The 23,538-nt window shown below is 46.2% G+C and overlaps 1 protein-coding gene across 8 annotated transcripts in view; it reads right to left on the bottom strand.

Moving 5' to 3' along the window:
* PRDM1 (PR/SET domain 1) overlaps nt 1–23,538 on the bottom strand; it is a 98,479-nt gene that overhangs the window by 3,267 nt on the left and 71,674 nt on the right. For 3 of the 8 annotated variants that reach the window (XM_042826121.1, XM_042826095.1, XM_042826103.1), the window contains 5 exons: nt 19,597–19,845; nt 12,867–12,986; nt 9,542–9,794; nt 876–1,984; nt 444–571 (listed from right to left, as the gene is read on the bottom strand). In XM_042826121.1, the coding sequence (XP_042682055.1) occupies nt 444–571; nt 876–1,984; nt 9,542–9,794; nt 12,867–12,986; nt 19,597–19,779 (1,793 nt within the window). In that variant the 5' untranslated portion in view covers nt 19,780–19,845. Of the gene's footprint in view, nt 1–443; nt 572–875; nt 1,985–9,541; nt 9,795–10,055; nt 10,197–12,866; nt 12,987–13,497; nt 13,653–19,596; nt 19,846–20,098; nt 20,214–21,184; nt 21,381–23,538 lie in introns of those variants that run through there. The other 5 variants (XM_042826131.1, XM_042826085.1, XM_042826150.1 and 2 more) reach the window with 5 other exon arrangements.

Here is a 23,538-nt window from a genome sequence, read left to right as displayed (position 1 = left end):
CCCCCCCCCCCCCCCCCCCCCCCCCCCCCCCCCCCCCCCAGAGAAACACCGAGTGAGTGGGAGGGGATTTCATGCTTTAAATCAGACACCTAGGAGGAGATGGCAGGATGAAGCAGCAGCTTTTTATATCTTCACACTTTCTCAGCGGGGGAAAAAAATCCCCAGCTTTTCTATTTTAAATATTGCTGAATAGCATTTTGAGTGTGGTGACGGCAAAACTGTATCAGGCAGATGCTGTCCTAGCAGGCTGAAGGCAACCATGCTGTTTCACAGACACTGGCATACCACGGCTGGAAACAGCTGTGACATGGATGTGAATCCTGAGCAGTTGCCAGTTTGTCATGCAGCTCGCCACACGGGTTGTGCACAAAGTGCAAGGAGGGCACGGGCCCTGCTGTCCCGTCAGACTCCAAGGGAAGCTGTCTCTGTGTGTGTTACGTACCTGACACTCGTGGGGCTTCTCTCCTGTGTGTACCAGATAGTGCTTCTGGAGGTGAGCCAGCTGTGTGAAGCCTTTATTGCAAGTCTGGCATTTAAATGGTCTCTCTCCGCTGTGTACTCGGAGGTGCACCTAGGGAGAAACAAAGCAATTAACAATTGGCAGTTTCCAGTAACGCAATAAAAGTACTCTCAGATGTTTCCTAAAGTTAGCAGAAGCCTCTCACTGCCAAAATGCACTGCTACCTAGTTAATTAGGTGGCGTCAATGTTAAGGAATTGTCTCTGCAGCCGTGCTTTCTTGGTGGGGGATCAGCCCAGACTGGGATTAAGCCCAGACTGATCAATAGCCTGCCAAGCACAAGAGCCTTGTCCCTGATTTTCCTAGAAGACTACAGGGAGAAATCAGAATCTTAGCCTTAAGTCTCCACCACCTACCTTCAGATTCGAGAGCTGGCCAAAGGTCTTGGAGCAAACATTGCATTCGTACTTGATCTTCCCGTTCTGCTTCTTCAGTGGGTACGGGAGGGTTTTGTAACCAGTCACATTCCTCTTGCTTTTAATGAGATTCATGGCTTCTTCACCACCGGTGGCAGCCAACACCACTGAGGTAGGTTTAGGTTGCATTATGTGTTCTGAACTGGCTGCTGTACCAGCTGTGGGTGACCCGCTGGTGGGGCTGCATGGCTTGTCCTTCATGCTGGCAGCAGCGCCCGTGATAGAGAAGGCACTGTTAGGTGCTGGTATGAGGAAGTCCCTTGGATGATCGGGCTGCAGCAATCGACGGCCTCCTTCGCTGGGCAATGAGCTGGGGAGTGTGGTGGGGTTCAACATGTGGTGGGAAAGGCTACCTCCACTGAGCAGGTTGCCATAGAGGGGATACATCCGTGGGAAGAGATTGAAATTGTTGATGCCGTTGATATTGTTCAAAGCGCTCAGGTTATTACAGCTCATATTGAATGGAGGTAACAGAAATTTGGGATAGTGGGGGTTATAGGATGGTAGAAAGGCAGATGGGAGGTGGCTAGGGGGGGCGTATCCAGGATAAGAACCCAATCCTTCTGAGCCATAGGACCCGTTCAGGTAGGGGTATGACTCTCTGTGCTCTTGGGAAGTTGGTGCCAGAGGTGAAACTGTGACCCCTGGGCTGCTGTGAGGGCTTGAACTTTTTAAACTTTGGTCTGGACTGCTCCTCCCGGAAGGACTTGGTGTAGTAGATGACTGGATGGGTGAGTGAGTAATGTAGCTGGGTCTGTCCATCCCATATGCTAAGGAAGCTTTCAGATAGTCTTCTGGAATGTGAGGTCGGATCGGGTAGACAACTCGAGGGAAGAAACACCTCTCTGGGCTATAGTTCTTACGCAAATCATCCAAGTCCTTTTCTGGAGTAACCGGTGAAATGTTGGTCTGGAAGAAGTCTTTTCCTTTTGGAGGACTGGATTCCATTTTCAGGATTTCCTTCACACTGTGCTCCTTCTTTGGGACGCTCTTCTGATAGAGCTCATCTTTATCAGCACTGTGCTGCTTTGGATTAACGTGGGTTTGTGCTGAAATACAAAGACAAGGTAATTATTACTTAGATAAGCCACCTTCATTATCTCTTCTCAAAACACAATCTAACTCCTACAAGCTTAGTGGGAAGGATGCGCCACTGCCAGAGATAAAAATTCGTTTAATTCACCAAAAAATTAACTTTTGTGCAAAAAAATGCCTGCTGGTGTGAAGGCATTAACAAAAAAACACATTGTTAATTTAAGGGACAACTACTAGTTTGTACAGATCTGGACAATGATTCATTTGCAGAGCGATAGTCTCCATTTTGCAAACTGATTTCTCTGTACTTTCCCCTTAAATTCGACCATCTGCTGGTATCTCTTCAAGCTGTACTTCTAGCAAATGTGGTAACAAGCATTTGCTCACAGTACAGGTTTACCAGAAGGACTTTACAGAACACAAGCTCCCAGAAATGTTCCTTGCTAAAATAACAAGGCATGACAAATCGGCTTTTGCCAAACCGCAGCAGTCACTTCACCAGCCAGTTCAATTACTTACAGTACCAAAAAGCCCATGGCTGGCTAGGATGAAAGCCTTCTTCAAAGAGAAGGTATTCTCCATCAGTAAACAGATCATTACTCATTAAATATACTGCTTAGGAACATCTACAACAAAGCAGACTATTTACTGCAGATCTCTGTGGCATTCAGTCTATGCAAAACTCCTCTGCTTACAGCTGTACTTTATAAAAAAAATGCTGAAGCAAAGCAAAAGAAAGCAAGACTGGTTGGCTCCAGCTTAAGTTGAAATGTACTTAAAAAAAAAAAAGAAAGAAAAAAGAAATGTGCATTTAGAAGGAAATAGAAGCAAACATCCATTTGGCTCAGTTCAACACATACACAGATTGTTTGTCTGCATTCAAAAATTCTACCTTCTTATCTGGACATAATGTAATACAAACAGACCACTGGAGGATAGAAAAAGAATTCTACTTGTATCTAATCTCCCAATAGTTACATAATCACAAAATGATGACTTGTAAGATGTTTGATTATAGGGGAAAAACTACAAGAAAGTTTGATGTTAGTGGTTAGCTACGTGCAAGGCTTTCCATCAGGAGATGCAAGTCAGTGCCGAAGGTACGTGACTCGAAAGGATCGCAGCCCTTCTGCCAAATTTCTGCTTTTGTGACTGACAGCTCTTCCTTTGCTAACTAGGCTGAGAAACAGTTGTTTCTAATTTCTGACGGACCAGCTAAACCCAGTGAGGAAGATGGAAACAGGCAATGACCACACCGCTTTCAACGCAGATTCTTTGCTTCACTATTCACTACCCTCACGGAATCTATCATTTGGCAACATTACCCTATAAGGCAAAGAAACAGCCATTTATTAAACGTATCCAAGAAAACAGCCGCTTTCAAAACATGTTCCTGCTCACAGCAACCCGCTTTTACAGTAGCATCTTTTTTGCTGGCAGCAAGTATATCTAATTTGAGATATTCAGGCGGACCATCTATGTTCAAGTTGCAACGGAATGCAATCGAACATAGACGTGGTCAATTAAAGTATTTATGATCAAATACAGGACATGCTGTACAGCAAGCACATGCGTAAGTGTGCAGATGGCTTCCCAACTACTTTACTCAATGTTAATGTTTAATTCAGAGCGGTTTCAAAAATATACTGACAACAGGTCGTGTTGTCTGACATTAGAAATCATCCACTTTCCTTCTGTCATTTTGTCCGTACCATTTTCTAAATGCCCGCTCAGGTTTTGGGGTAGGACATGCAGGTCTGCTAGGTTTAAGAACCCCATGCTGGCACAGTGGATAACGTTATCTCCATCTCGTTATCAGCTGCCTGTCACCACGCCAGCCTCTCGGAGCAAACATTCCCAGTGACGCTATCAGCAACGGGATCGGAAGTATTGAAAGCTGGGCGGGGGTTGGGCTGGGAGAGGGAGGGACTTGTGAAGCCTCACAGCAGAATAAATAAATATCACCTTATCAGGCCCCTATCGGTTTCTCCGTGGGGTCTGTCAAGCAGGAAGTTCAAACTGACACTTTTCTTTTTTAAAGAACAAAACAAGTCCTGGGGGAGGGGAAGAGGAAGGAGAAGTGCCAGTGCTGCTGGAAAAGTGATAGAGAAACCCAGACGCCTCAGCTGGAGGAAGGGCTCTCTCTCACTGTCACAAGGGTAAAGCTGAGGGTGGGGAGGGACGTGCCTGATGTGCTGGAGAGAGCCCGTGAGGGGAGTCACAGAGAGGAAGCTCACGCGGAGAACTTTACTGCACAGCTGCCCAAGGGCCCCACTTGACAGACAGATAGTGGCTCTTTCTTTCCCTTCGAAGTTCCCAAGAAAGCCTTCCCTCCTATTAATTTTCACGTGCAACAGAAATAGCAACATTTAAAGATTATTTTCCAACTCTTGACTGTGACAGCTCTCTTTAGCTTGGACATCATCTTTGCTCCATAAATCCCCTCCTGACTTCTTCCCCTACTACCTGAGCCTGAGGAAGATTTGGAACACCAGAGATCAAAATACAAACAAGTGTGTCAGCACCGTGTAAAACAAGAGAAGGTAATGTCAGAAGCCAAAGAGAGGTTCTGACGTTTTATGCTGAACGTGGATTTAAACCAGCCAGGGCTGAAACTGATTGAGAGGTTTATAACCTTTCTTACTGCTCTTAAAGGAGTCGTGCTTCAAAGTTAGAGATATTTGTTTTTTACAAATAGATTTATTTTATCTTGTGATTTTAGATTTAAATTGTTACTAATCACCATGTCTCTCCTTTACTATGCCTCTCTCTCCACCCCACTCCTCCCAGCACGCAGACATATAATAGATAAAGGCACACAATCTTCCAAGATCTGTATTGTTTCTGCGGTCAGGCAGGCACACAGAAAAGAAGTTAATGACAAAAGAAGAACAATGCAGTTGCATTTGCAACTTGCTGATCTGAGGGGGAAAAAAAACAACAGACATGCCTCCTTCGGAGCCTGATCCAGTTCTCACTGAGGTCAATAGATTATTTGCTCAGATCTGAGATTTGTGAGTGTGTGCGAGAGCAAAGGCGACAGAAATCCTGTTACTTTTAAGTATTAATGAAAGGTGAGCAGAGGGGCTGCCTGAAGTCACACCAATGTGGGTGTTCCAGTTAGAGACGGCTGGCCTGCTGTCAGTTTTGCTCATTACTTGAGCTCCTAGCTATAAGCCTGAGAAAAGCTTCATAAAAACAATGATCTGTTTTTTCTAAAAACTTGAAAAACGGTTGTAGGTAGACAGGAATTTCAATAGTAATTTCAGGAGTGAAATGGTACTGAACACTTCGAGTGGTGAAGCTTAATTACGCCGATTCACATTTTTGATCTAAATTAAGCACGCTTTTGCTAGTAGAAAGAGAACCTCGAAGTTGTGAAGTAGGCAAAACAAAGAGTGCTTCCACTCAAAATGAGAGTGGAGACCAACATTTAGAAGTCTATAATTCGATCATCCGTTTTCTAAATGTGTCCAAGGCAGTGTGACTTGCCTTTGAAAACGTTTTGCTCAAAGAAAGACTTCAGAGATGCCTTCAAATAATCCTCAGTATTAAGTCAACTTCAGCCCCAAATTCTGGTTTTGCAGAGAGAACTTTGTATACAATTTGAAAACCATTTTCCTCAGCCCGTTTGAAGATTCCAGTAGGCACATTTTAAACAAATGCAGATGTTTCCTTTTGACCCAAACAGAAAAGCTTTAAAACCAGAAAGTGAAACTGACCATAAACAAAAGGAAAAGCAAAGAGCATGCGTTAGCTAACGACAAATTTACGAAGGTCACTGTAACGAAAGCAAGAATACGCTGCATTTTAAAACCAAGCATTATAATCTTCACAGAATACAATAGATTCAGCAAAACCTCACAGAAACTGTTCACAAAATACAAAAAATTGTCAAGTGTTTCCCAAATATGCAAACTGTCTTCCCTGAACTCAAACTCCTTTCTGAAACTTGACCAAAATATGTCACCTGCCTGTGCTTGACCGATGAGACAAACATGACATGAATAGCAGGAAGTTGCACCACATGACTGCAATACGTGAACATTATTATCAAATAGTCATGACCTGAGTCAATGCAAATGTATTTTGTTTTTAGAAATAAAAAAACACTATTGCCCTCTCCACCCTTCTTTTCAAAATAAAGCTGTTATAATAAGTAGGAATGAAATGCTAGGTTATGTGGGATCCCTGAACAAATTTCCTCGGTTTGTTTGCTAATCCAAACACCTAGAATATCATGGTCGATTCCAATGCAATAAGGCTAGGAAGCACACCTAGAAGTTATCAGAATTGAGTATTTTGCTCTGTAGGACACAGTAAACTTGCCATCACACTTAAAACAATATACTGCACAACATGACAATGTCTGATGTCTTAAATCTTGATGAAAAATAACACTAGCAGCCTCAAAATAGGCAAAAAGGAAAAGGGAATGTGTTGAAATGAGACTCAGTTTCTTCCCCCAGGATGAAATGGAGTCTTGTTTCTACCACAATTGTGCAACCCTTGCAGGCACCTCAGCATCTACTCAAGGTTGTGTAGCTTCAATCAGAGCTAATCAAGGCCGAGAAGGTAGGTGTGTGCTTCAGTGTCTGAAAGACTGGGTCAAAGGCCCCAGTTCAAGAAAACACACAGGACACGGTTAAACCCGTAACTAAGAGCATGCCTAATTGCTGTCTTGGATCTAGATGCTTTCCTTCTACGGTGCAAATGAACTAATGCTGGAGAAGTTACCTTTAATTTGGAAATTTGCTGCTACAGAGGCAAGTAGATGTTATACGTGGATGTGTAAATATGTTTATGCACCAAAGTGGTAGTTCTCTCATTTTTGAGGCCACTAATTACAGGAAATAATGCCAGAGAAATTCTCTGATACATTTTTTCCCTGGAGGTCCATCCCACTCTGGTACTTAGAGAGGATCTGAGGTGCTGAAGGTTAGGGCTGTGATCCCAAAGCCCCTGCGGCATCTAAAGCATCTGCCTATAGTTTAAGCTGGTAAAACTGAGGTGACACTGGATATTATCCATCAGTGTGTATCCCAGTCCACCGTCATCTCCACCAAAGCCTTCTGCACAACCAAAACATGCCAGAGGGATGGAATGGGGGCACTATGGTCTACAAGTGCCACTGTCCTATGCTTCACTAGTGTGTGTCCCAGCAGAGAAGACCCCTGGTGGGTTCTGCACCTCAGCTTTGCTTTCCTTTTCCTCAGAGGAAGCCAAAACCAGAAGCCAGGAGGTGGGAGAGAGGCGATGCTTGGCAGCTCCTCTGAGAAAAGTCATGCCACTTGAAACATCAAATTAGCTGGAAAGAGCTTTCCTGAGGGAGTGGCCAGTGGAAAGGTCCCTCAAGCACTGATCTCAGCCTCCACGACTGTGTTAAAGTGTTTTGATGGGGCAAAGCTCCATCTGCAGCCAGAGAGTCATGTGAACAACTTGGGCACAAGCCGAATGCAATTTCAGTCAGATTAACACACTGTGAGGAGGCCTGGGCCAAGCTCACGCTACAAAGAGAAGCCGGAGAGGCAGCGAGGGTGCTTGCTAATTTTAAATTTAACTACAAGAAGTAGTCTGGGAGGAAGGGGAAGAAGAAAGCTGCACAGTGCTGACATTTGCTTTAAACTCATCTGGTTCCAGTATTAATGTTAGAAAAACATCCCCACCCGCACGGCTGCTAGAGGCCTTGCAGTGAATAAGCATCTTTGAGAAACCTCTGGACTTTTTTTGTGTTTTTCTTAAGAAAGGGCATCAAAATGCTAAGGGTCCTCAATTCTTTACAGTATGTGAAGGGTTTCTGGTGTAATGGTAGGCCTCAGGCTTGAGCATGTTCATCATAAAGACAAAGGAAAAAAAATAAAACTGAGAGAGCTGTCAGTGGAAGATGCTTAAAAAGAAAGGCAACCCTTGCTAATGTCAAGACTGAGCAACACAACTGTTGCTCAAGATCCAGTCACTTTTAGGTATTAAACCTACTTTTATTACAATGGGACATTCTATCTGTTCAAACAAACCTCATTTTGACATGAGTAAGAGTATCTGGGTAATTTGTTGACACTTAGCAAATAATACATTCCTTACTATTTCTGTAAGGTTACATAAGGTGACAGAAGATGTAGGAAACTATGGCTGTATTTGTGTATCCACCCAGTTAGTGGCCAGCCAGCTCTGGCTAGATCTTTGCAAGCTCCCCATCCATGGGAACTCTCAATACTGTTGACTCGTCCCACCTGCAGGCCCCACTGGAAATCCAACAGTTCAGCACGTCAGGAAGTAAACTTGCACAGCTACTGGCAAAATGACATGCGTGCAAAGATGACAGAATCAGTGAGATATTTCTTGAACCAGGAATATAGCAGCACAAGACATTTCCCCCACTCCCTTCTCTTCCTCTTCCTTAAAAGAAAGCAAATTTTCTTCTATAGTGTGTTGTGTTTAGTAGTGAAAGACAAAGACCAAAAATCTGGTGAAAGGGAGACATTCATGGACAACAGATGTACTTTTGATTAATTTCAATCTGATGTCATTTTCATGATGCAGGGATGTATTTTAGCTCTAATGACCCCCAAAAGTAACACTGATATTTTATAACGCACTGTTTGTTGCCAAATAACAGTAAACAGCCCTTTGTATTAAAAAAAAAAAAACAACAACAACAAAAAACCAAACTGATTTCAGTTTTGCTTCAAGTTTCAGCGTTGGTGCTGGCAGAAGGACAAAAGAATGCTCTGCTCAGTCTCAGAGCAGCTAACAAGAGGCAAGGACGCCTAAGAATTGAATAAGATGTCAGCAGGAATTGCTCCTCCTCTTCAAGGGACTCTGGGTGAGATGCCACGCAGTGATTAATGCTCTGAGTAGAGTACTGAGGCTGGAAATGGTAAGAAACCACAGCGGAACCCAAAGATAAACTCCTGGAAATACCTCTTCCCCCGTGCTATTATTTTTGAACAGAAAATGAAAGCTGCACTGTGCAGCCAAGAAATGAGGACAGAATATACCAAGCAGAGAAACCAGATGAGAAGAACACATGAGGTTTGCTCCCAGAAGATAAGTAACTTTAGATGCCAGTCCTGAAGAACATTATATAGTCAACATTTTGTCAGATGTCTAGACAAAGTCATGGCACACAGCCACTTCCTTGTACAGTAAGGGCAGCACTTTCAGAAAATGACTGGACAGCTTTTAGTATATGCTATCAAAGCAGATTTTTGTTCAATACACTATGAGATCTGGACTTGAAAGTCTATGTGTGAACCAACATGTTCACATGCTATGGTTCTAAGGGAGAGGATATCTTCACGTTGCCTTGTCCAGAATTTCAGATAATACTCAGTTGCTGTTCTATAAAGAACAGTAACTGTTGAGATTTTTAGTAATCTGTTTACATTTGTATAGGCACAGGGAACTCATTCTGCTGTGCTTTTTTTTTTTTTTAATTCCCCTTTTCCACTCCAAGCTACCTACTGTGACACAACAGATGATGCAGCTGTGTAATTATAGAACTTATTATTAGATCACATAGGCAGAAGAGACATTACTAGCATTCTTTGTTTATACTGTAATGCACTTACTGAGGTTCATCATTGTCAGCTCTCTGGAGGAGGGATAGTGCAGCCTCTCTGCAAAGTCTCGGCAATACCACACAAGCAGCTCTTGGTTGGCAGGGATGGGCTTGATAGTGTAGAAGTAGATGTTCATTCCATTCTGACAGGCTGCCAAGTTCTGCTCCTGAACTGAGTAGCCAGGGTTTACATAACGCATCCAGTTGCTCTTGTCCTCATTAAATCCGTCAATGAAGTGGTGAAGCTCACCACTTGAATAGATCTGGAACAGAGAGGAAGTGCCTGTGAGTATGTATATATATCTATACCTATGCATGATACTCAAAATGCATGCACAGAGTCCACAGTGGAAAAATGATGAGTTTAAAAAAAAAAAAAAAAAAGGAAGCTTTCAAGAAAAAACTGAGCACATACAGCAGATATTATTGAAGTAAGAATTCAAGCTGGGTTTCTTCCCATTCCAATTATGATATTCCCTGTTTTAAGAAAAGAAATGCTTATTCAAAGGCAAGTACACAGTTACCTTTTCCATCTCTGCTCAGCTTGTGTAGCTCTCCTAGCATGAGCAAATCAGACACAAAATCTGAAACGCAAAGTACTCTCCCTGCCTGAGTCCTTTTCCTAGTGCTATGATCAACAACTGGGTGATACTAATGATTGCAGGTCTGGGTGCATGCTTGCATTAATGCTTTGAGTCACCTGTGTATAAGACTGACTGGCTGTGCTACGTCAGAGTCTTTCTCACCTTTTTCTATGGCCTCTGTACTTGCAGTTTCCTACCACCCCCGCCCAAAGGTTTAAACTATGCAAACATCCTCCACCCCCCCCCCCCCAGAGTCCTAAAGCAACACTTGCTCACAGTTGGACTGTAGCCCTTTTGTAAGAAGGCTGGGCGAGGCAGAGATGAACTTCACCTGCCATAACTCAGCGAAGACCTGGAAAGGGGCCAGTCCATGAGAAGTCACTTTTCCTATCAAGGGACACGCTCTGACTTGTCCATGGACGGGAATGAATATGTGGAGCTATACACTGCTCTGTAGCTTGGGGGAGAAAAAGTCCCAGGCACTGGGAGAAGCTACTGTTTCTTAAAGTGGGAAGAATAGGAGAAGTACTAAGAAAAAAAAAAGAAAAAAGGAAAAAAGCTTCCAGGAGATACGTCTGTTCCGGACACATCCTTTGCTCTCAGGGAGAACTGGCTCCACACTGGATGAAACGGAGTTCCCCAGCTTGCAAATTAAATGACTGGGCACATGAAAGGGAGCAGCCTGCCCCGGTGACAAGCTTCCTCGGGCAGGAAATGCCTCCAGAAGGGGAGACACAGCTTGCTGCAAGAAGGAGAATGCTGGGCGGCCTGCTCTCGCCTTAGCGCCCACACCATCCGATGGGCATGCCAGGCCTGCCGCCCGCCCGGACCTCTCCTCGTTGCCCTGACAGCCGCCGGCGATGAGGGGCGAGGCAGCCTGGCCCTTTAACACGGGCCATAAACACCAGAATCACTTTCTTTACGAGTAACTTCCTGTAAACTGAGAAGGGGGAAATACATGTGGCCTCATCAAAGCGGCCTGCGAGAGATTTTGCGGTGTGTTTGTTATGAGAAAATGGAAGGGAGATGGGTGAATTTCTGCTGTCTCAAGAGGAGCCGTCAATTTTCTCCGCTCGCCCCAGCTCGCAAACTTCCAGGAACAGCGCGGGGCCTCAGCGCTCAGCGCCCGCCCTGCCTGACTGCTCCCCAAGGCCAGCACAGGATGGCACAGGGCCTGAGCCCCCGCCACCCTGGCTTAGTTGCCCCGCTGGGCTCCCACTTCTTCTGGGTAAGAAGAGAGCAGATGTGCTGAGTCACAGTGCAGTTCCCAGAAATGACGTCGGCCCCGCTCCCCTCGAGCATCCCCCCGCGCACTGCAGATGTTCCCGCTCCCACCAGCGAGCCAGGCGTGCCTTCAGCAACATGTGGGAAGTTATCTCCCACAATTTCCTTTGCATATGCATGCCTGCTTCAGTCCCATAGGAAAGAATTCATCTTCAGTGCAGCAATATATCTTGAACGAATCAAGAGATTACAGCAGAGAATTTAATGATGCTTATATGGCTCCTAGGATATTATTTCCAAGGATCCCCTCGCTTAAAATCACATCATGAAAATGATGTCATCTTCCCCGCTGCCATGTATGAATAAAGCAAGATGGTGAGCAGCTCAGATCCCAGAGTCCTCTGTATTACAAACCACTGGCAGGGCTAGGGCCAGCACACTGATCTCTTCCTATGTCAGACACAAGCTCCAAAAACTTCAGCTAAAAGAAAAGTGCTGTAGCCCAATGAATGTGAAAGCAGCTGCATGCTTTGTACAAACACTCATGCAAATAAACGGCCTGTGCAATGCTGCATTACATTGCATGAGGATGATCAGAGAAAACCAAAATGATGCAATTAGCTAGGAAGAACTGTGCTTGCCCTGAGTTTCACCTGGATGTGAGGTTGCGATGTTGCTATGTGGCAGGGAGGCACCTGGGCACAGAGGCTTGGATGTGCTCCCAAATCCACTGATTTAGACGCAGCCTAATTGGCTAAAGGCGGCAAAACAAATCCGTGGAAAAAATGGGGATTAGAGAATGTTCCCTCAAAATTAATAATGGGTCTGTAAGGAAACTGAGGATTATGTTAACTGATAAACTGGAGGTATATTCCTCAGCATGGAGTTTCATGCCAAAACGAGTTGGCTGATGTTCCCTTCCAACTTATGATACTGAACAGAAATTAGGCATCGCCTCTAATGAATTTGCCCTTAATGAATTTTCACTAGGATTCATGGCTTCTCTTTCTGAAGCACACTAGAAAAGCCTACAGCTTGAACTGTACATGCTGAAGATCACCACCTCTGTGCTACAGCAGTTCTATTCAACACCAGGAAAAAATACCCTAAAAGATACCATGATTCCAGAAAAAAAGATGATACAGTACTTTCACAACTTCCTCATAGTTACAAAAATCAGGTATACATGACATTTGCATAAACAAGAATGAATTTCTACTGCCCCTACAGCAAGCAGCAGAATTATTTCTTTATCCCATCAAGTACCGATCTGCTTCAGAGCACAGAGCCAGGAAGGGCTGGGTATCTTCCTTGCTCACTCCACCTACACAGCCCCTACATTCAAGACAGGCAGGCTCTTACTCAGCTTAACTCACCACATTCACCCTGCTCCTCTCTGGCAGTGGCACACAAAAGTTGCCCCCTGCATTCGCACAGGTCTGAAGCAGGAAGTGACCCAGCTTTTCAGCTGTACTCATTTAGTGATCTGCTTACTGCAACAACATGGTGCTGTTTTTTCCTGCTTACCCGCCAAAAGTATTTTCTGTTCGCATTCTTGGGAACCGTATCGCTGGTATAGATCTCTCCTACCAGGGGTCCAAAGCGTGTTCCTTTTGGGATGTACTCTTTGCTTATAACTCCAGTGACCTACAAGAAGAGCAGCACAGGATCAGTCCATTGCCAGCAAAAATTGATAATTCTTCCTTCCTCTCCCCTGCCCCACAAACTTATAAAGTTAAACAACTAATATATGAATTTTTTTAGTGGCAGGTCAGCAAAACAGAAGTACTTAGCAACTGTACTGGATATGAGACGACCAGCTTTGTTAGACACTGAAGTCTTACCGAGACAAGTCTTACCGAAGCCAAGGATGAACACTGCCTGAAAAATGTGTTTTGTACAAATACAGGAAGAGACAGTAAGCAAAATATATAGAGATTGTCAACTTCGTAAGTTACTTTTCCTACTAAAAGGCAACCTCTAAAGCCTAGTTCTAGCAAATAAAAATATTCAAGAACTATCAATCACTTTGCTGCTACACAGCCAGTTACAGTTAGGAATTGGAATGACTGCCTCTCCAGGTCAAAGTGAAACTCTACCCCTACTCCTCTTACTCCACACCCCTCCTCATAGCTAAAAGGAGAAAAACAAGACCTACAATTCTCTCATCAGTAGTGGCATACAAAGCAGAACACGAAAATGGCAGTGTGACATGTACTCACAGATCACCCTCTTTTATAAAAAGGAGGCAGCAGTTCCGGTAACATCTGACAAGTGGGTTTGGTCAAAAAGGCGTAAAGGTTTTGATGAAAATGCTCCACTGCTAGGTCTAAGAAATGTACTCTAGTTGCTCAGCTTCCTTCTTGACAGTAATTACACCAAAAAAAGTCACTGACCACAAATCAGGAAGCAATTCATCATTATTCAGAAGAACGTGCCTTGGAGTAACCCTTTGCAAAACACTGCTGAGTTATTGGTTTTGTTCCTCTCTGTTTCTCACCAATCTTCCTAAATTTAAAACATCCAGAGAACACTTAAAAACAGCAATTCTGTAAACCAGAAACCCAAGACTATGCAAGATTGATCCTGCTGCTAAGACAGTGGAGAGAAAGGATTTTAAAAAGCCCATCAACCTGGTATTATAACGAAACCTTCATGGCAAAACATATTAATCGTGTTTCCTTCATGCATCTTGCCACTTAATAACTGTCTTTTTGCTCATCAGGATTTCAACAAGACAGCAACAGCAGAGTTTGTTGATAAACACTGAGTATGGGGATTACTGCTGTCTGTACCCAGCAAGGAATAAACATTCTTACCAAAGCAGATTAGCAGTCACCAAACCCTGCAGTTAGCTCACTTCAGAGAGCATTTCATTTTCTTTTTACCAGTCCTTCACAGCAGAAGACGGTAAAAACCTTGAACTGCAGACAGCACTTCACAAATTAGCTAAACCTTGTGATTTTCTCATGGTACATTTTCTTCTATTGCATCACCTTCAGTGTGAGAAAGGGAGAGACAGAGAAGTACTTGTCTGTGTATTGGTTAAGATTAAAAATCCCAGTAACCAACTAATGCCTGGCATAATTTCATGTGAGATGTCAAAATAAAGGGAACAAATAACAGCCCAAGCATCAAGGAGATAATCCACCCGGAAACAGATTGCTGGGTGTATGTGGCGTGGTTGTTGTTCATGCTTGTCTGTATTTTAACATGTTTCAGAACACCACAAAACAAATTAAATGTCAACAGTAGAGGTAGTTAAATGCTCCATTGATCTGTGCATCTGGACTGAAGAGACAAAAAAGGGACTTCCAGAAATTTTCCTACACCTACCACAAGCTGAAACAAGCTCAGTGGCTCAGTTTTATTTTTGTCTTGCTTGTATTTTTTCTCATAGAGAGCTGAAAAAGGCAGATGTTCTTCACATCTTCCCCATATATCTTCATTTACATCCATCTGCCCTCTCAAGAGAAGTTCACTACCAAGATATTGCATATTCTACCAGTTTGACTGCAAGGTAGCAGGTTTTTTTTTTCATGGTTTTAAAATATCTTGCCCTTAATTAAAACGACTTTAATGAAATTCTCAGAATCTCTAGAAATCACTCCTTGAACCAGTCAACTTGAAACACTCGCTGTGCACTGGCACCTCTGACACAGCAGACGCTTTTTGATATCCACTTCCATAGAGCGTTTGCTTCCTCCCCAGAACACGAGGACAGCTTCTCACTCCCTACTATCAGAAGGTGATTTTGGCAGAAGTTCTAGATGTGTGTGCTTGCTCTGCTGAATCAGACTAAAGCTGCCCAGCCGATCTTGAACCAAGAGTGGCTTTCTGGTACCAGTGTCCTCAGGAGTCAGTGCTGGTGTTGGTGCTGGAGCAGGGCTGCCTTCTGGGGGTGGGGACCATCGTGCCAAGCCAGCACCAGGCTCCAGGCCACCATCAGACCCTTGCACAGCCAAAAGGCTGTGGCTTTGGGATTAGCTTAACAGGAGCCTGCAGAGTGCAGAGCTGCTCAGGGCTGCAGCTAAACAGCAATGGAATTGCGTGGCCAGACTGAGGGGAAGCTGGCTGCAGGCTGCCAACAAGCCATTGCAGAGAGGCATTTCAGACTTGCGTCCACCAGGTGTCCTTCAGCACATTTCTCCGTCTTGTGAGACCTTTCAAAGCAGTCTCATGGCAGGGAAGCAGAGAGGAGTGTGGCCTGAGTTCTGCTTGCACCGTTATAAGCCTTCTACCCTTACACAGCCCCTGCAAGCATGCCAAACTAACCTATGCAGTAAGTGAGCAAAATGCTATTTGCAGAATGTTATCTTCTTTACTGACACTTATCCCCTCTCTCTTTAGGCTATAGCCTCTTAACAACTATTAGCACTCTCCCAACTGTGCCACAGACACATCCTTTCCGTAAAACTTTCCTTCCTTTCCGTAAAACATCATTTGTACTGTGAGGACCAAACCAAAGCCGATATGGTTCTATGATTCTATGATCTTAATGCGCTGGCCGAAGCTGGCAGGAGCTTCCGCTCCTTCGCCATGGAACGCACATGAGGGCCCTGCTGGCCTTAAGGAACAACGGCTGCACCGTGGGGCTGCGGGGAGCTGGGAGCTGCGTGGCAGGGAGCACCCAGCCCAGAGTGGCCACGGCCCTGGAACTGACCAGGGTCCTAATGTGGTGCGAGGGCTGAGCTGCCATCGTCCCACTGGCTGGGTGCTGGGCACGGCAGGGCTTTCATTCTTCAGCTGGCCTGAGGGGAGCCCATCCACTGGATGCTTTATGGGCAGCACTGGCCTCACCGCTGCCTCAGCACATCTGTCAGCAACAGCGGGCCAGTGTGCAGCACGACAAGCCCGCAGCTCCCACACAGAAGAGAGCAGCGCTGAGCATGGATTCACTGTTAGCAAGGGCTTTAAAAGACCAGCACTCCTACAGCTTTGTTTGTAGTGAGAGCATTGAAATAAATGAAAACTCCGACGGATTCCTACAGAGGAGGGTGTTTTACAACGGGACCAATAGCTTTAAAGGAATAACAAAAACACAACAAAACGTTTAAAAAATTAAAAATCTTACTGGCTCCAGTGCACTGTGAAATAGCAGTATTTTCCAGATGCAAATCAGGACAAGCCATCATGTGCTTTAGAATAATGGTGATTTTTCTTAACTCCTAGGTCTACAGTTGCATAAACCCACTTAAAATTAACTCTTCATTCAGCTAACACTTTCTAAAAGTGCTGCCAGAAGAGATGTTTTCAGACTGCTTCCTCACTGATCATATATGAAAGAAATAAAAGCCTGACAGCAAGTGTGTGAGGTACATTGGTAACAGCTCCAAATCACTGCCTCAAAACAGGGTCCACTGCTGAAGAGCTTCCTTATCAGAGACATGCAAGAAGTTATTGGCTCTCTGAGATCTGTTCTCGCTGTCAAGAGCACAGGATGGGGTGCCAGGATGGGGCACTGGCAGAATTCAAGGCAGCCGAATAACTGCCATGTGATGTCAAGAAGGGCTGTTTGGGCTATAAGTGAAGCCAAAGGGAAAAACTACTGAAAAAAAAATGTTTTGAAATGAAAAAGATTATTCACATATGGCCTTCTTGAGTGTGAGTTTGGCACTGTGTTTTGTCCATTTTTGACAAGTGCTAAAACTGGAACAAAGATAAATAATTCATGCATAGGAATAAATAAATGACTTCACGTAAATCTAGCAGCCCAGAATGTTACGAGCAGTAGTAATTCATTTTTTAAAATGCTGACACATAGTGTGAACTCATAACGAAAAATGCGTCCTTCAGAAAAATCCCCAATCGAGATCCAAGAATAAACAAGAGTATGATGTGTCATGGACTCTCGCAAATTCAATAAGCTCTTACTGAGGCACTACTCACTTCACAAAGCGTGCGAGGAAAAGAAACACAAAAAGCAGCCCTCCCCAAACAGCAGCGCTTGTACTTCCTCCCTCCTAGGCAGGCACGCAGTACTTTTCCTTCTCCAAATGGAGATACAATGCTAATCATGTCAACCACATGATCTAATCATGACAGTATTTAGCATTTCACAAGCAGTGTATTAGACATGTTTTTGTCAATAAATTGACTCAGCATTTAAAACTCTCAACCAGACGAAGCCACAGTTCTCCTGAAAGTTAACAATGAAAACAGCTCACATCTGAGATCCGCTGGCAAACACGCACGCAAGCATCCCCCGATGCCTTACCTCAGACTTTTGCAAGTGAAAAATCCCACCCTATCGCGCTGTCAGAACTCTGGTGGTTTTCCATGAGGTCAAAACCAGAGCCAGGCTCCCCCTGTGACCCCGCAGATGCCAATGCGTAAGAGAAACACAGACCCAATTCTGACCCCACCGAACAAAATCAAGACTTACAAGGTAGATACAAAAAAATATTGCTTCACGTCAGGAGCCGTGAGAGGACAAACAGGCTGTGCCACACGCAGCTATCTCACCCTGCAGACAAGCAGCAAACAAGTGACATGTCCACACAGTTGCAGCACCAGACCTTTCACAGAAAACAAGCAAGTCCCTTTCTTACAGAGCTACGTTAGAAATAGACAGGGCTCCTGAGTTCCTATTGCTCTTGCCAGAAGGTGCTATTCAGCGCAAATAAATGGGCATGGGGAGCTCTGGAGAACAAAAGGAGGATGTCCTATATTCAGACTCCCACTAGCAAGGAGCTGTGCGGGTCATACTTGACAAGGAAGGACTTGGAACCCTTCAGCAAATTCTCCTTCCCCCCACCTCCTGTACAGCAATCATAGCAATCCTCCCACCTCAATTCACTGAGCTCAGCTATAGCACAAGAAAACTGCATGCTGATAATTCCCAACATAGTGCTGGGAATTCTGAAAGCTGCTTGGACAATCACTACCATGGCTGCAGATCCAAGCCTGAGCTGGGCAGTTAGTCCCCAGCTGGCTGCCTGGGCCCTGTGCCACAAGCCCATCCTTCAGCCCAGAAAGCTCTCTGCATCACACAGTGAAGCTACGGCGTTCTCTCTCCTCAAAGTCAGATGCATCTCATGATACAGTGAGGCAAAACAAGGTTTTGAGCTTTTTTTTTTGGGAGCGCGTCCTTACTCTGCCAAGTTCTGCGGGGCAGGGTAGGGCAGATGGGAAGAGAAGAGCAATCTTACATGGGAATTTAGCTTTAACCTCTTAGCAAACCTACCAGGCATTGTACAAGGCACTGCCAAACTCGATTCCACGGTGCCAATACCCTCCAGCTGGGGGTCCAGCCCTATTTGTGCATGCAGGACTAAACAAGTACCTGCTTTAGAAGGAAACATTTGATAGACACAGATGAGTGTATTTCTCCTCAGCTCTGTGGTCAGTGTGTTTAGCCAAAGCAGAAGCACAGGTAATAGCTGCCACACCACCAGTCTCAGCACAAGGAGAAATGAAGGGTTGTCCCTTGGGTTATTACCCTGCTGAACATCACACCTAGCTATAATAGCTACTCTATAGGAAGGAGTAAACACAAAACCAAATTGCTCATCCGGGCTCATTTCTTTCCAGCCCTTCTGAAACAACAACAAAGAATGCACCCACTCCAGGGACACGGATAGGACAGACTCGCACAGCCAGCTACCAGTGAAGATGCTGTCCCAGATAAACACAAGTCAATCTGAGCTATGGCTATCCTGCTGTCCAGCTTACTGAGTCACCTCCTCAATCAATACGCCGAATTGAAGAATTTAGGAAGTCGGGACCATGGCGAGCTCACGAAAAGAATAAAGCAATTTCATAACCAAAGGGAAAACAAAAAGAAATAATTAAATACATTTCCAGGAATTTGTGTTGTTTTTTTTTTTTTTTCCCTCTACTTTTTTTAAAGCTATTTATTGGACAACTGAGGCACTTTAATCTCTGTGCCAGAAGCAATGAATGGTCCTGGCAAACAGCAGTCAAGAAATTGGCACAGGGAACCACCCCGCAGTTTAAATATGCTTATTCAGATGCTGTTCAAATTGTGTGAAAATTTAACTGTTTGTGAATTGGCTCAGAGCCGGGTTCAGAGACAGGCTGGACGCGATTCCCAGTGCAAATACCACACGACAGAAGCCCTGTCCACTGTTTCTTAAAAGTATCATGAGAGTCCCATCTTAAAAGCCAGTGGGCAGCACTCAGTGGTGGCGTAGCGTGCATGAGTAAAGAATGGAAGGCAAGGCGAGCGCACACTTTCCGAAGCCCCGTGGTTTGGCTCGTCTGACTCCAACCTTCCCCGGGCACCGCCGCTTACCTCTTTGCAGTTTGATGCGTATTTGAAAGTCAAGTTCCTTGGCAAGGAAGCCTCTGCCTGAGTGAGGGTGCCTCCATCGGCACTGGGGTCCCATGGGTGGTCATTGACGATGTATGTGCACTTCTCTTCGAAATCGGCCTCCGTCCACAGGGTCATGTCAGCATCCTCCATGTCCATTTTCATTGTCCACTCTCTCCCTTTCACCAGATTCTTGAAACTCACAGCGTCCGAGCTACACTGTGTAGCAGCCTGGAAAATAAGAAAACAGCCTTTAATCCTCATTGTCCTTCAGTGTTGTGGTTTCCGTTGAGACAGCGTGACTAATGCAGCAGTCTGTGACACTTTAAAAGCATATGCAGGATAGCTGGTACAGTTGAGTAATAGCCAAAAAGCAATGTAAACGAAGCTGCGCTGGCTGAAGCAGCGCCTTGAAATGCCTCGGTCATAGCGAGGAGGCAACCAAAACAAAGAGGAAAAAATCCCCGGGCTGACAACCCTGTACCTTTCTCAGAGCCCTTCCTTAATGCCTCCGAGAAAAAAAAATATTCCATGCCCAAGAAAGCGCGGGGTCACGGCCGCACGACCACTCGGTTGCCTGTGGAAAGGCTGCCTCAGAAAGTGTCACACAAACAAGGAGAGGAAGAGGAAAGGAGCTGCTGTCTGCGTCTGAATGAAGCTAAAAATGGAAAGCGCATGTTGGAAGAGCGGAACCCAGCCTTGCCTTTTCCAAATGGGGAAGCCTGAACTTTCCCACCGGCTCTCAACACACAAACAACTTTCAAAACAACCTGCCCCCCCACCCCCCTCCTGCCGTCCCCTTATCCTTTGGCACTGGCGGCCGAGCGAGCCGACATCCTGCCAGCATCCCCACCGCCCCTCACAAAGTGCTGCCACGCATTCCCGGGGGCCAAAAAAGCAAAGAAAAGGAGGGGGGAAACTGGAAAAAAATAAAAATAAAAAAAAAAGTCCTCGTATCCTTTGTGATTTGGATGGCAACTCAAGAATTACTCTCTCAAAGCACTGGCTAGGATCCCTGCATAAGAAATTCCTCCAAAGCCACTCTTTCTATGTGGGACAAAAGCTGTGTTAACAAACACGGCACCAAGCAGGTAGCAGGACGCTCCTTCCCCGAGGTAAATAAAGAACCCAGCTCCGCGCTCACGCCGGGCGCTCGGAACGGCGCTCACCCGGCACGCAGCCTCGTTACGCTTATCCCGTATAGAAAACGCAGCCCCGCGACATTCGCATCCCTCCTCCGACAAAACGAAAGGGCCGAGGGCAGGGGGGGGGGGAGGAGAGGAGGGGGGAAGAACACGGGCTTACGAGACGAGGACAGGCAGCGCCGGGCTGCGGGGCACCGGGCTGCGGGTACGCCGGGCTGCGGGAACACGGCGCTGCGGTACGCCGGGCTGAGGGACCGCAGGGCTGCAGCCGCCTCCCGGTTGAGGCCGTGGTCCGGGGCTACGATGTACCGGAGCCGGGCACGGGGTCGGAGCTGCCCGGCCGGGAAAGCTCCGCCGGCGGCTCCCGGGTCCGGTGCGGGGCTCCCGGGTCCGGTGCGGGGCGGGGGCGGCGCGGCGCTGCTTACCGGGGCTGAGTCGGCGAGCGGTTCCGCACAGAAGCCCCTCGTCCGCGGCGGATCTCGCTCATATCTACCGAGTAAACATTGCTTCTTCCTTCCAGCCGCTGGGTCCCCGGGAGACTGACTCACACCTAGCGCCTCCGCGCCCTCCCGCTCCTCCTCCCGCCGCAGACAGGTGCTGCGCGCTCGCTGCTTTTGCCTTTCCGAGACACTGGAGGGCTGAGTGAGACAGCAAAGGCTGCAGCCCGCTCCCGCTCCCTCCCCGCTTCGGATTCCCAATGAGGCGCCCCGCCGATGCCCGGGCGGGAGGTGGGGCGGTACCTGCGGCCCCGGCCCTCACGCAACGCGAGGGAACTTTGCTTCTTTCATTTCGTTTCTGGCTCTTCCCCGGCGCGGGCACCGCCTGCCCCGGCTGTGGGGACAGCCCCACAGGGGCACCTACGGGCGGGCGGGGAGGGCACCGCGCTCTGCTAACCCCCCCTTTACACGAAATGCGTGTTTGCTTTGTTTTGTTTTAACGCTGGCTGAAGCTCAGAGCACCAGAGGTCTCCGTTTCCAGTCCCCCCCCCACCGATTTAAGTGGTGAGGATGCTATGAAAATTAGAAGGAAAAATGACTTCTAGGGTACCAAACTGCAACCCTGATTTAAAGCCCTACTTGCAAATCTCAGTGATTACAGCAGTTTGATAAGCTCCGTCCAGGAGTCTTGTTATTTTGGTTTTATTCCTTCATGGGGTCTCTAATGGTTTGTAAAAGGAATGAGGAAAATCATTGCAGTTTCTCCCTTTAAATAAAACCCCCCTCTCCCCATATAATAACAGGGAAGTGCAGGAGGGAAACGCACAGCAGGCGGCACTTCAAAACTTGACATCTCTTTTGCAGCGTCAATAATAATAATAATAATAAACAAATGAGCACTGGTCCTTGTGCTGGGTAATATGAAAGTGATCGTGGTGGGAGGAGAGTTGCAATAGTCATTAGCAGACCCCGAGCCCAATTTCTTCCCCCAACCCAAGCCAATGTGCTGGCTAAAGGAAGGACATCCTGTGATGATGGCATACAATGTCCTGTTTGTTTATTATTAAGAGCATTCCTGCTTCTCATTGCAAAACAGCCAGATGCCTTACTTCCTCCAGTGGTCCTGTCCCCACAGCAAGGCATCCTCCAGCTCAGAGGAACAATGATGCATGGCTCCATTTACAGCCACGCTCAGCCCATCACAGGCTGAGGCAAGCCCTCTCATCTATCTCCAACACCTTTCTCACTGCTGCCCCAGCACTGCTTCTCTGGCAGGTGCACACCCAGCCCTTTCCCTCCGCCCGTTCCTCCTCCCCGATAAAGCACGGTGAGGAGGATTACTTTGCCACTCTTGGCCCGCAGTGCTGAGAATAGTACATCTGTGCAAAGACCTTCATGTGCTCTGGCATGGAGGGCTCATGGCTGCGGGCAAAAGTGGGGCAGCTGCCTATGAATGGTGTCCTGCTGTCACCGCCACCCTGAGGGACTCCGCCAGAGGTGGCCCCGGTGCTGGGCTGGGGGGTGTGGGTGGCATTGGCTGCGTGGGGTAGCAGCCAGGCACAGACAAAATGAGGGCTATGAAGGCTCTGAAGGAGGAAGAGACACTCATTAAAGGAGAGAAATCCGGCCTACTTGATTGGGTTAATTAACTGATGCTGAGTCACACCGCATAGAGCAGAAAAACAATGTAGTCATACTGAAGGTGATTATTTTACCAAAAAATAGTCTCACTTTGAGAGGCAGTTGTTTCAGAGCTTTTCACTTCCCTGTTAGAGTGACAGGAAAAAAAGAGGAGGGCACAAGAAAAATAGGGTTGTTGCGTCTCCTTCAGGGGCTGATGTTAATGTGAAGGAAAGCTGGAAAAGATCAGATCCTTCCTCCAAGGAGGGAGAAGAGGCAGAGCACAGATCAGGTGAGACGAAGTGACACACTCACTGGGACAACATGAGGATGCCAATGCTAAAAGAACTCTGCCAGAGCCCAGCTGAGCAAGGGCAGCCCACTGAGCGCATGAGCTGCCAATAACTGGCACACGCTGAAGTCGGCCCCAAATCAGCCCCCCGGTGCTGCAGAGAGGAAGGGATCACCCTGGCACTCAGCGCTGCCTGATACCAAATAAAAGCAAGTTTATCAAGGAGAGAGAGAACAAATTGTAAAGAATGTGTGCTAAAGCCAGGTCATAAAGGAAGCTCTGCTATTAAAGAAATACACAGATCGACCTTCTGACCTTCCTCTTTAATACAGAAACATAAAAAGATGCCCTACTCAACCGGCAGCTGTCTGCTCTTTTATAAAAATCTTTCATACCAGTAGCTGCCATTGTCTGGAATGTGCAATTTCAA

This window comes from Centrocercus urophasianus, unplaced genomic scaffold, assembly GCF_019232065.1.
Source record: "Centrocercus urophasianus isolate 14NV4802_14NV808 unplaced genomic scaffold, USGS_Curo_1.0 seq_10, whole genome shotgun sequence".
Classification (NCBI taxonomy): domain Eukaryota; kingdom Metazoa; phylum Chordata; class Aves; order Galliformes; family Phasianidae; genus Centrocercus; species Centrocercus urophasianus.
This window is presented reverse-complemented; position numbering and strand designations above follow the sequence as displayed.